Below are 13,442 nucleotides of genomic sequence, written 5' to 3'. Positions count from 1 at the left end.
TCCAATGTTCTGGAAAAAATGTTGAAGAAGCAAATCATTCACTTTATTCAGTCCAATGATTTGTTAAATGACTTTCAGTCTGAATTTAGATCAGGCTATAATACTACAACTGCTTTTTTGAAGATTCATGACGACATTCGTAAGGAGTTCGATAAAAGAGGAACGGCACTTCTTTTGTCAATAGACTTGTCTAAGGCTTTCGATCGTGTCTCGCGTAATAAACTATTTACTAAACTAGCGCATCAGTTTGATTTTTCTAATAAAGGATATTTCGATTTCGGTGTGATTGTTTTGCCTACTTCAGCGGGGAGAACCACCGAAATTAATTGAAATAGTAGTAGTAATTAAAGTAGTTAATGAGCTATTGAAAACTAATCTGGATTCAGTTAAATTGTAGTAATTTATAAGGAATGTGCCTAACGATAAAATTTATGAAAGAAACTAAACTAAACTAAACTAAAAGGGTATTCTTAAACAACCGCTTGCGCTAATATACTTTTATTTGGTGTTTCAGGAAATATTATTCGTTTACTATTTTATTCCGTGTCCGTTTCCGTTTACAGCATGCGGTGGGGCAGTTAGAGCCAAGTCTGCCCAAGGCTGAGAGAAGGTGCTTGTGATAACGATGAAAGAATCCATGCGGACATGTTTATCAGCTTCCCTGTATGTGTCACTCTGGTTTGTACCATCCTCTACAGCACCGTGAGAAGCAACGACAGAGATCAGACAATAAAAAGAAAAGTAAAAGAATAGGGGGAAATTTTAGTGAACATGTTGATTGCAAATTTCGGGTTAGTAATATCACGAGGATTCTAGGATTCTATGTCTACCCATATAATAAGCTTCTACTAACTGACTACTGACTAGAATGGACGCTACTTATCTCGCATCTGCAGAATTGTAGCTGTTGGCATTAATGTTTGAATTTTTTGAGCGAAATATTATTCAAGAGTAATGTTATTATTCTTGCTCAGAACTATCAAAAAACTGCTATAACTTTCGAAAAATAGCGCAGATGCGATATAATGGAGGCATTGCACTTGTTCGTATTATTCCCGATGGCTGTAATTGCCTATTTGTAGCGGTAGTCAAGCGGTTTTATCGGTATGCTCTTCAGATAGTCGTCAAGATGAAGCATTCTTGTAACTGAGAAAGGAAGGATGTAGTGATCACGTAGAACTTCATCTAGAGATGCCGTATTAAGTGCAAACTGTCAATAAGATGTTAGTGAAGTTGACAACCCTCTATGGCGTTTTTTTTTCTTGTATGGATATTATCACTACGACCAGCATTTTGATCTATTGTGTTATCATCCAGGTGTTTCACAATAAACAATAAACCAATCTAGCTCTAGAGTCAGGAACTGCAGAGGACAGTTATAATTTGCGCTTGGACAAGAGGTTTCATTCGCACCTCGAGCAAGTATCATTCTTATAACTTGCCCTGGACAAGAGGCTTCTTTGTTAGTAAATGCAGAGTCTAGTAGGAAGGATGTGGAGGGAACTGAGAATACACCAATGCTAAAGTCAGTTAATATCGAATGACCTGATTCTACTAAGATTCGGTTTTAAGTTTTATGATCATATTTTGAATTAAAATTATGCAATACATACTACACATAACTTAACTTGTAGAAATGTTATAGGAAGTATATCAAATGCAAAAAAAGAGGACAAAGGAAAGAAGTGGTCTGGCCGGCGTGCGAGACGGTGTTCTTCAATAAACTAGATCCCAACAATCAGTTGACATTTTGAATAGAACATAGAATCGAACAAATTCCGTCCACCTTGAAAAGTACAAGGGTCCATGCCTAGTGGCACGGATGCAAGCTTGACTTAGGACTACAAATGTAGAGCAATTCGTCTCCCAATGCTAAAGCCGGTGATTTTTGTTTGAATTTCACATATAGATGCCCAAGTTGCGCATTAAACGATTGTGTTCTTACATGTGAGAAATTCATAATTTCAGCTCTTCAGCTAATTTATATGGTGGACCTGAAAAGGTCCGTTTGTTAATCTCGAATTCTCAAGTTTCTGACTCGTGTTGTCCATTGTCAACTTTCGTCCTACAGATGGGTTATTGGTGTGAGGATTAATGGTGGAAATACTGTTTACCGGACAAACGCAGGCAAGCAGCAGCTATGTTTCAAATACAACCTTTCCTGCCGATGTGTCCCGACGAAATGACCATGCGCAGCAAAAGGCATAGCAGCCAAAACCATATCGTTCGCTGGCGGATGAGTCGATGAATTTTTCGGTTTGTTATTGTTGGCGTCTCGCTTGGTGAATTTGGATGTCTTCGTTGCCTTATCCGGGGAAGCAGCAACAGCTAGGCTGTAAATTAAATAAATCATAAGGGAGCTTAACCCATAGCTCATCTCGTATATGTTTCTGTCATTCGTGCTAGGGAAGCACTGACGTGGGAAGGCAAAAAAATGAAAATAATGAAATAATGAATAGTCGTCTAATATTTTCTTAATTATTAAACGTCTGTTAAGGAAACATGTAATCTACTGTGTTGTAATGAATTTTTTGAAAAATTTCCAATCGATTGATACCAATATCTCTAGAATCTATTGACGGATGACTGAGTTATAAGCGTGCAAACTATAACCACTTTTCGTTACATGTTCCCTTTTCGTTTTTCTAAAGTGCACCCCCATATAGATAGAATAGAAATCAAAGACGTAATCCTACGTCAAAAACTAAAAAGAATAGAGCCTCAAAAAAAATGGAGTTTTGAAAAATGGAAGCCCTAAGGCTGATCCACCAAGCCCAGGGTTATTCGTCCACTATTTTATTCTGGACAGATATGCACTTGACAGTGTTCTCATTGAAGATCACTTTAACCAAATTCTTATGCATGCCATCGATTTCTACTCACAACTTACGGCTATCACCTGAAAATTCATGACATTGGGTCAAAAACTGAGAATAACGTACTTCTATTCAGAAGGATTGGGTTTATCCAAAAATTGGCGACAATATACAGTAAGGCACCGATTTTGTCATTTTGTGTTTTTTGCTGTGTTGTGTGTGAATTTAGAGGTGACAAACATAAGATAGGGACAAAATCGGGAATTTTTTATTTTTTGTTTTGTTGATAATGTTCGATGGACTGCTTATATTCCACGCAGGCTTGTTTTTGCTCATCTTACCCATAAAGAGACAGACCTGCTCCTCACCACGACCAAGTGCTTTCGTTTAGAGGTTTGCAAAACGGCTCTTTTGTGTGAGCAGCTCTCTACCGCTCATTTCCTGTTGCGAACCGATTCAAATGAGCGGTTCATGGATAGGAAGTGGAAAGTGGATAGGACACACCGTGAGGCAGGGCCGGCGTTAGCCAATTTGTCGCTCCAAGCAAATCCTCAAATTGGCGCCCACAGAATTCAGTCGTAAAAATAAGGTAGATTTATTCAGATAGATATTGCATTCATAACGACGCCAGAATTACAAAATTGTTTAGTTAACGCTTTCTGTGCAGTATGCACTGCAGTATATCTCCCTTTAGAATTAATCTCCCATCTAATCCATTTTGCTTTCTATCCCAGACTAATCGTTCCTGAGCTTTTAACTTCACTAGTATCCGTTCCTAACCGTAAAACAAATAGTAAAAGTATCGCAATGGACCGAATTTTGTCAAAACATGTTTGAGATTCCTGCAGGTATTTTAACGACTCTGGCGAAAAAGATCATTTTTCGTGCTTCTAATATCACAGACAAAACCGGAAGCATTTTCTGATGCTTCTTTAACTGTTTGAATCTAAATTTGAAGCATACAACATGAAAATGGTCATTTCTAGTACATTTAACAATTTAAAAAAAATGTTTCAATAAAATTGACAAAGGTATCTAAAACAGAGTAACAGAGTACTTTATATGAAAAAGGTTTCTTCTTGTGGCAGGATCGGATTCAATCCTCGAAAATAAGCGACACATCAAGGTCACAGTTAATCGCCATTTCTCTTGCATAATTGTCGAATTCTTGAAACCCATTATCAGAATGATAAACCTTCAAAAATAAAAAAGTTTGATTCAGAATTCTTGTTGCTTCAGAAACTTTGTCGTCATACCACAAACTATACAGACAACACGCGAACGATTTTTCCAGGTACCAGAAGGGACGTGAGCAATTCACTCACCGTCCCTTCACGAGTATTCATTTAGTTCACTTTTCGCTGGAGCTGTTTAGTTCGTCGATCATTATAAATAACAACGAAAAACAAATGTTTTTAGTAACCATGTGAAAAATAACAAACTGCAGGATACATCATGAGCGTAAAACATTTTTTATTATGTCGGATGTAATTGAAAAACTTTTAGCCCTTTATGACGCGTACAAGAACTAAAGGTGTCCATTACTAAATATTTTTATTACCGGCATATAGAGAACCTTTGATTAATGTAGCTTATAATATTTGTGTGTAACAAGTGTCTCGCTAGTGCTTTCGGTTTTTACCTTTCTTTTGATTTTTTGATCGCAAAGATTCCCTTCTACATAACTGCACATGGTCAGAATTGGTTTCGAAATCAAATAGCGCGGGACCCCTGCCTAGGCGCGAACAGACAGCCAAACTGCCAATGAAATCATTAATTAATTATTGTATATTTCGTATATTTCGGCATGGTTAACAAATACGCTTAATACTAAGATAGTTACAGGTATTTTAAAATTAACTATCGGTTGTCTCGGATCTCGTTCGAGCGGCATTCCGCATTGCTTTATGCAGGTTGTTGAAAAACTGGCTTCCGTAACGCCATTACAGTTTGAGTTAGGTCCATGAACTTCCAAATAGCCTTTACACTCATTGGCAACACCTCGTGAAATTCCCGCTGAAGCTCCACGACCTAACAAACATTTCTGTAGAGCAGCTTAGCCAGCAAAAAAAAGGATACAGCACAGCAATTATTTGGTAAATAATTGGTAGACGTTACCATCTCCAGCATTAAAATCGTGGACCGAACTAGATTTTCATTCAGGTGGGGAACGTTGTCTTTGCCACCGTGGGGCTGTGGGAGTCATTTGACAAATTGGTCTCGATTTCCGCGATTCCATCATCCTCGTACATTATTTTCATACGTTACTTGGCGCACCCGCGCCATTTCTGCGGCTGTTCGTCGACCGGGAAAATCATTCTTCGGCCACCGATGCGTTTCCGTTTAATTCCTAACCAGGGCATTTTTATAGTAACCTAAAGGAAGTCTTATGATGAAAACAACTAATTTTATATTATTTACTTACTTCGTCGTTCCATACACGGTTGTTTTCATAAGCTTTGAACAAGAGAACTGTCAAGAAAATTTAATGGATTGTTGGATTGCTGAGATTGATACGCGATTATTTTGATGAGCTCCGCGTGATTTCGTGAGATATGCAAGGGACGAAATTCACTCACTTGAAATGAATCTGGTACCTTAGATTTTGAGCTTTTTGTTCTACGCGTGGTGTCTGTATAGTTTGTGGTCATATCTTGCTGCTTCATCGAAAGATGAATCTGCTGATTGCTGATTTTAAAGAGATTCGAAAATCTCTACCGAAAAATTTCTAAATAATTTAATAACGTCAATCGGCCTTCCCACCCCGCTTATCTGAGTGTTTTAATTGTTAAGTTTTGTTGCAAATGAGTTTGTAGCTGTGGCATCCTAGTATTTATAGCATATTATAGGATTTGCCTTGAATGGGTAATGTGTGTTAATGACTCATTATTTGGGTAGTCGCCGGTAGCGTGTAACTGGCACAGAGAGCGTCAGTTGACAGCTTCCCGCGTAAATGGAATAAGTGAGTCAGTTGGTGTTAGATGGTGAACCGCAGGACATCAATTTTTTTTGGCGGAGTACAAACGGAAAGCAGATAATGGTGTTAGCGTGTGAACCATGAACTTGAAGAGATCCGCTTAGTAGATCTGGCGAAAGCCCGAGGAATACGGTGGACCGGTCACGTCGCAAGAATGCCGGACGACTGTGCAGCAAAATCTGTTCTCTTCAAGATCTCCATCGGCATTATGAATAGAGGAGCCCAACGTGTTAGATGGCTCGACCGGGTTGAAGCCGATTTGCTTCTATCGAGACGCTCAACGATTTGACAACAAGTAGCCCAGGATACAGCACGAGCCATCCCGGCTCTATGGTGTTAAAGAAGAAAGTGGAGAGTTTTATATTAACTACTTATTTATTTATTGCTCCAGTTTTTTTAATGTAGCTGAAATGGCGCCCCCCTCAAAGTGGCTCTCCAAGCAACTGTTTGTTTTGCTTAAGGGAAGCGCCGGCCCGGCCTTGAGCAAAAGAGTGAACGGGATCTGCAGAAAAGCACTCGATTGGAATCCGCAAGGACAGCGTAGGAGAGGCAGACCCAGACGCTCATGGCAATGTAGCTTAGCCAACGACATCCGGGCTGCAGACGACCACTTGTCTTGGTGATAGGTAAAAGCCATGGCGGGTAACCGTCAGCAGTAAAGATCTCTGATTTCATCCCTTTGTTCTGCCGGACCGACGGTCACGGACACATAAGTAAAGTAAGTCCAATTCGGGACATCGTTGATGGGCAGCTGTCTTAGCCGAGCTTTCTCCGCTCGCCGATCTTCCCTCAAGCTTTATCCGAAATCCACTTTTTCCGCCCGCTGCGCGCTTTTCCGAGGCACTCGTCACTGGGTGTGATGAAGTTGTTCTTGATGCCGGTCGGCAACTGTGAAGCTCGGGATTCCAGTTGTTCGACAAAGGCCCTTTTCACCTCAGGATTATCCAGTCGGCGGACGTCGAAACTGCACTCAACTTTCTCCTCCCATCGCTGGACACGTACGATGCACAAGTGTATCTCAGCGATAACAAGGTGATGGTCGGATGCAATATCAGCGCTGAGTTTGTTGCACACATCAAGAAGGCTCCTTCGCCATTTGTGGTCGATCTGGTTTTCTGTTCGACGGTCGCGGGATATCCACGTGACTTTATGTACTGGTCTATGGTCTATTTACCAATGACCATGTTGTTATTAACACAAAATTCTGTAAATAGCTCTCCTTTTTCGATCATCTTTGTACGAGCCATGGCGTCCCATGACGCGTCAAGGTCCGTGTTGTTTGAGGCAATCTTCGCGTTGAAGTCGCCCAAGTGGATTTGAACGCTTTGCAGCTGGCTGTAAAAATTATCCTTGCTTTATAGTTTGGTAGCATCTATTGGCACATAGCACTGCACAGTGGGGATTTTTTTTTGCAAAAAAGTCCTTTATCTAAATATCTGCAAATGTCGCTGGGCTAGGATCAATCTTTTAATATCAAAAGAAAGCTATTTTTATGGAGATTCTAATAGTGTGATGCTTGCTTACGGCACGCATTTATTTCCTGCAGTTTTTGCCAAAAGAAGGGCATTTTACCTTAGTTTTTTAGGAGTTCAGAGATATATTGATCAGCAACTCTGGAACCTACTGGGATAAAGCCGTTCTTTTTTCGCCACAAGAAAGCTAAATTTATTTAGATTCTGATGGCAGAGTTTTTGATCGCGGCAAAATTAATCATTTTACCCCAATTTTCTCAGTTCACGTTGCCAAATTAAGGTAGCATGATCTTTATTCGACCGATCATTAATCATTGATAAAACTAGGGTAAATGCCTTTTATTTGACCAAAGCAACAAGAAACAACCATGTTTCCTAAACAAATACCATATCATCGTTTTCCTCTTTAAGATAGCTTATTTATGGCGAAAAGATAATCAATTTTATCTCAGTGGAATCCGGAGATATGGACCTTTACATCTCTCTATGTCGAGAAAAATAGGGTAAAGTGCCTTTTTTTTTGTCAAAAACTGCTGGAAATACATGCGTGCCGTAAACAAGCATCACACCATTGGAATCCCTATAAAAATATCTTTCTTTTGACATCAAAACATTGATTCTAGCCCAGCGGAATTTTGAGATATAGAGATAAAGGACTTTTTTTCGAAAAAATCCCCACTTTGCACTGGGTTGCAGTAAGGTTACCCTTGTTCTAAATCTGGTCACGATTATTCTTTGATCGGTTCTCATTTCAGCATGTGCCCTCAGGGTTTAGTAGGAATCCAACACCTTTCTCGCTTTCGAGCAACATTTTCATCTCGTATGCCAGAGTATTCCACAGGTTCGGATTTGGTTGTGTCGAAAAACAAATTCCGATCTTTACTGCATAGCAAACGAACAACCCTCTGATTGACTGAATAGATAAGCTCTCTTTTCAATTTGCCCTTTGGGTCGAACCTGAGGGAAATCCGCTTCATATCATTGACCTATAGTGTCGTAGAAGGAGAAAGCTCCTCAGCAGGATTAACTTCGGTATAAACAGGTGGATGGCATGCATAGTCCGACGGCGAAAATTCACCAAACAGACCGACGGCATTAATCAACTGCCCCGACCGACGAACCGTCGGTGATAATTTTGAAGCTGTTGGGGAGAACCACAGCACACACTCCAGCGTTACAGGACACAATTAGCAACTACTGTGTAAATCGGTTCTTGTTTCACCAAATTTTTATCACAAGTGGTGTGCAACTGATGAACAACCGGAACGGGTTGTGGATAATTTCGTCCGTATCTTGGAGCGATCCCGTAGAACGGATGCTAGAAGTTAAACATTATTGTTAGTTAGTGCCTAAGGTAGAGCATGAGAATCTTCTCTTTTAGTGCTAGATTTACCTTGCGTCTTCCCTATTCTCCGTCATTTGAATGCCACAAAAGAACCTTTGGGTCCGTTTGAATCCGAAGCATACACGGCTTTCGGTTATCCCCGGTGGTCGTAGTAAAATTCCGCTCTGGGACGATACCCATACTTGATTGCTAATTCATGTTCCAAAATAGTCAAGCAAGATAGGATGAGGAAAATTCGAAACCAAATTTATCAACAAAATCATTGGCCTATACGTTCGGCAGATCTAATCTTTTCAGGTAATTTAATTGCTGAAGGCCCATTAATGTTCATCTGCGTTTTACAATCTAAAAATTGATTCCAGCCAAATATAAATGTAAACAAGCTTAACTTACTGGATCGAAGCAGGCACAGAAATAAATCAATGCGATGTTTTGCTGTTGCTATCAACGCAACGTTGCGTTGCCTACAAGTATCGGCATCACTGTCACTGTCAGCGCGGCGATGAATGACCCTCCCGAGGATGCCCGTGCGCGCTCTAACCGAGCACGTTACTTTTTTTCGGATGTCTTATCTTATCAATTGACATTTTCGACTTGCTGCTAACTATGCATGTGTTAGCGATTTCAGTCTTCAGGCGTTCGATTCGATTCTTTGCAGCAACAGTGTAGTTAGTTCATCCGATTTCCTGGTTGGTGTTTCCTTTTCGGTTCCCCCGAATGGCCGTTGAAACACTTCGCCGGAATGAATCGTAATTCAACGGTTCCGATTGAGGTCTCGTTTGATTGTCAGTCAGTTCTAATTGGGTCTTTTTGGTTTATCTTCCAACAGAAGCCGCGCATTCCGTCCGGGAACAACCCGAAAGTACCGCAAGCGGGCCATCCTGAAGAGCGGCGAATGCAACATTTCCCTGTCCAAGGTGTCACAGCAGCGGTTGCGCTTTCTGCAGGACATCTTTACCACGCTGGTGGACGCCCAGTGGCGCTGGACGTTGCTGGTTTTCGCGTTCAGCTTCATCGGTTCGTGGCTGTTCTTTGCCGTCATTTGGTGGCTGATTGCTTTTACACACGGCGATTTGGAGGAACTGCACCTGCCGGATAATCAGGGTAACGTAACGCAACAGTGACAGTGTTGCCATGTGTTGTCGATTCTAATTTTGTAGTTTTGTTACAGCTGAAAGCGGTTGGAACCCTTGTGTGTACAATATTCGATCGTTTACTTCGTGCTTCCTGTTTTCGATCGAAACGCAACACACCATCGGTTATGGTGTTCGAACGACGACGGAGGAATGTCCGGAGGCGATTTTCATCATGTGCTTCCAGTCGATCTACGGTGTAATGATTCAGGCTTTCATGGTGGGCATTGTCTTTGCCAAGATGACCCGACCGAAGCACCGAACGCAGACGCTGCTGTTTTCGAAGCACGCCGTGATTTGCCAGCGGGACGGGGAGCTGTGCTTCATGTTCCGAGTGGGAGATATGCGCAAGAGCTTGATTATCGGTGCGAATATCCGGGCGCAGTTGATTCGTACGAAGGCAACCAAGGAGGGAGAAGTTTTGCAGCAGTACCAGTCCGAGCTGGAGGTCGGTGTGGATGGCTGCGATTCGAATATGTTCTTCATTTGGCCGCAGGTCGTCGTCCACAGGATCAATTCGGACTCACCCTTGTACAATATGTCGGCTACGGATTTACTGCAGGATCGATTTGAGGTGGTAGTGATCCTAGAGGGAACGGTGGAGTCAACCGGACAGTCCACCCAGGCCCGGTCGAGCTACGTAAACTCGGAGATTCTCTGGGGTCATCGTTTCGAGCCAGTGGTTTTCTACAACAAGGAAAACCAGGGCTATGAAATCAACTACAGTAAGTTTGAGGAAACCCAACAGGTGGACACGCCCCTGTGTTCCGCTCGCGAGTTGGCTGAATTCTACAAAATTCAGGACGACTACAGGAGCAACGGTAAGCTGAATCTCGTTTCATAATAGTATTTGCTTTAATTGGCTTGGTGCAGTGTTGCCAGATGTGAACTGTTGATTGGTAGTAACAAGTAATTGGCTGCTGGTTGGTTTATTGCATTGGATGTTCAAAGTATGTTGAACCTAGTTCTAAAACATTCGCATTTTATTCACCTTGATTTCATCGTAGGTCATCAACAGTCGTGTCATCAATCATGCATTCCATTTTAATTACTGAATTTGTCGTTATCTCTGAAAATAATTCAAATTAGCTAGACTGAATGGATAGTTATTGTTTTCGGTTGTGTAGATTCAATTGTTTTGTGAGTTTTGTAGCTTCCGAAACAAGTTTGGAGAAGGTCAAGTTTGTGACCAATCAAACATCTCATTATCGACGGACAGTTGCTTGAAGACGCTTCCAAAATACGAAAATGCATATCTTAGATAAGCATTAATTAATATGTTGCAAAATCTATGAATAGGAATGTAATGCATTCCGCAATACTTTTAGAATCTTTCAACAACAAAAACAAAAACACTCTGCTAATCTGGCAACACTAGACAAAAAGAAACATGGCTGAGTATTGCACGGAACTTTGTGGTACTGTCGGTTGAGCCGTTGTTGGTCATTTGCTTCCCTTTCTTTCCATCTGTATCGTTATAGTGGAGGACACGATTCAAATGCCTGCTTAGCGTGCGTGCCCTACTGTTGCGTTGTGTGCCTTTTCGTAGACCGTCATCATACCAAACGCCAAACGAATGTGAGAGCTTCCGAACCCGGAATCTCTTCTTACTGTTCCACATCATTGTACCAACTATCTATCTAGCATTTAGCGACAAACAATTCCGTCAAAACCGCATTCAACAACAACCATTGTGTGCTTCCATTTCCCTGTAGTGTACCGTGCGTTGCAAGCCTCAAGAATCTCATGTGTACTTTTATTCCATATCGTTTGAAAGTAAGTCATTTCGAGAAAAAAAAACAAACCGGGTTAAGGTGGAAGTGGCATCCCCAAAAAACGTGTTTAAACCTAACCATTCTGTGCTAATATTTTTTGACCAGATAATCTCGACAACATCTCTTCGAAGACCCTGCTGGAGAAGCGCTGGCAGCACAAGTATCGCTCGCTGATGGACACCCTCAGCCAGTCCGTTAACATGGAGGACGAAACCGGATCGCTACGAATTAGTCCGCATCCGTCGAATCGGTCCTATCTGACCATCCAGAACATTCCCCGACGGGAGCGGTCCTTTATGCAGTTGGAGAATAATCTACGAAATCTGTTCGACGCCGGTGCGCCTCCTCAGCAGCACCAGCAGCAGCAGCCTAGGGTTCATGCTGCTGCCGGCGACCGGAGGAGGCGCTCGGATGAACAACCCTGCTCGACACCTCCACCTACCATCTCCGAGGTGGTGTGCACCTTCGGTGACAATCGTAAGCGAGCCGATTCCGCTAGGAATTAATCCAGTGTGGCGGCGGCGGCGAGCGGTTTTCGCTGAGAGACAAAGAGATCTACGCTTTAGTATTAGTTTTCCGATTTAGTTTAGTTGAATGCATTCTAAATATATGTAGTAGGTAATTTAATTACGAACTTTTGGTACAAGAATGTGAGAATAGTATTAAGGATGAAAATATTAAACAGTGATATTTTACGCGATACGATCGTGAGCAAGATGAAGCCGTTGCTGAAACTTTTAAGAAAGAAAATAATATCTTTCAGAATAAGTGCCTAAATCCAAAATTTACAATCTAAATTCAAAAATCTTAAAACGAAATCCAGAATGCAACATTCAAGATCTAAGATCCTAAATCAAAAATCAGAAACCCAAAATCTGAGACCCGAAGTCCTAAACATTTGCTCAAAAATTTGAAAATTAAATAAGAACGAAATACTGAAAGTTCGACGAAAAGAAATGTCAACAACCCTAAAATCGTTGACAGTTCTAAAGCACAAATGTTCTAAGGTTCGTAAGTCCGATAGTCCGAAACAGCAAAATGGCAAACTTTCGAAATTTACAGGTTTAAAAGTTCGACTGTAAGTTTTTACAATCCGAATGCCTGTATGCACGATAGTTTGGAAATCCGAAAAAGAAGATTGAATTGTTAAATGCTTGAAAGCCTACGAAATGGGTGTTCAAAATTGGCGAAAAGCCGGAGGCCCGAAGGTTCAAAAGTCTGAAACATGATAGTCTTGAATTCCAAATGTCTAAATGTCTAATGATCCGAAGCTCCGAAGGTCTGGTAATCTGAGAGAGTTTAGAGAACAAAAAGTTCGATATTTTATGAGTCCGGAAATAAGAAAATCTCGAAGTCCAGTAAAATAAATATTGAAAGGTTTGGAGCACCGAAATGCCGCAGGTTCAAATTCAAGTTGCGGATACCTAACGGCCATTAGATATAATGGTTAGTTGCGAAGGATTACCTACGAATGGCCGAAACACAAATGGCCGAATCACGAATGGCCGAAACACAAATGGCCGAAATAACGAATGGCATAATATACCAAATGGCCGAATCACGAATGGCCGAATCACAAAAGGCCGAATCACGAATGGCCGAATCGCAAATTACCGAAACACGAATGGCCGAATGTCATATTCGACCGAAAATATTCATAGCCTTCAACCCGTGCAAACGTTGGATACATGCTGTCCTTACTCGCTGCCGCTCGTTCGGACTCAACTAAGGGATAATCCCTAATAGACAGTAAACCTAGGAAAATGCATGCACCTAAATAGTAGTGGTTTCTGCGGGGGGGCTGCCCCCCCGCAGTGGCCGGCGCTTCCGACGGCGGGTCACCGGCGCACACTCGCGGCCTACGGCCGTCTCGCCCTGAATCATCTAGGAAACATTTGCTACTAACACAGTAAATACGTCTCGC

The 13,442-nt window shown here is 41.6% G+C and overlaps 1 protein-coding gene across 2 annotated transcripts in view; it reads left to right on the top strand.

The window, feature by feature from the left end:
* The window catches only part of LOC128744063 (G protein-activated inward rectifier potassium channel 3-like), a 33,229-nt gene extending 20,992 nt beyond the window's left edge, over positions 1-12,237 (top strand). For both annotated transcript variants that reach the window (XM_053840821.1, XM_053840820.1), the window contains 3 exons: positions 9,440-9,714; positions 9,782-10,564; positions 11,624-12,237. In XM_053840821.1, the coding sequence (XP_053696796.1) occupies positions 9,440-9,714; positions 9,782-10,564; positions 11,624-12,024 (1,459 nt within the window). In that variant the 3' untranslated portion in view covers positions 12,025-12,237. The remainder of the gene's footprint in view (positions 1-9,439; positions 9,715-9,781; positions 10,565-11,623) is intronic.
* Positions 12,238-13,442: the final 1,205 nt, after the last annotated feature.

This window comes from Sabethes cyaneus, chromosome 3 (assembly GCF_943734655.1).
Source record: "Sabethes cyaneus chromosome 3, idSabCyanKW18_F2, whole genome shotgun sequence".
NCBI classification, from domain to species: Eukaryota; Metazoa; Arthropoda; class Insecta; order Diptera; family Culicidae; genus Sabethes; species Sabethes cyaneus.
The sequence above is the reverse complement of the archived record's forward strand: the minus strand, read 5'-3'. Positions and strand labels throughout refer to the sequence as shown.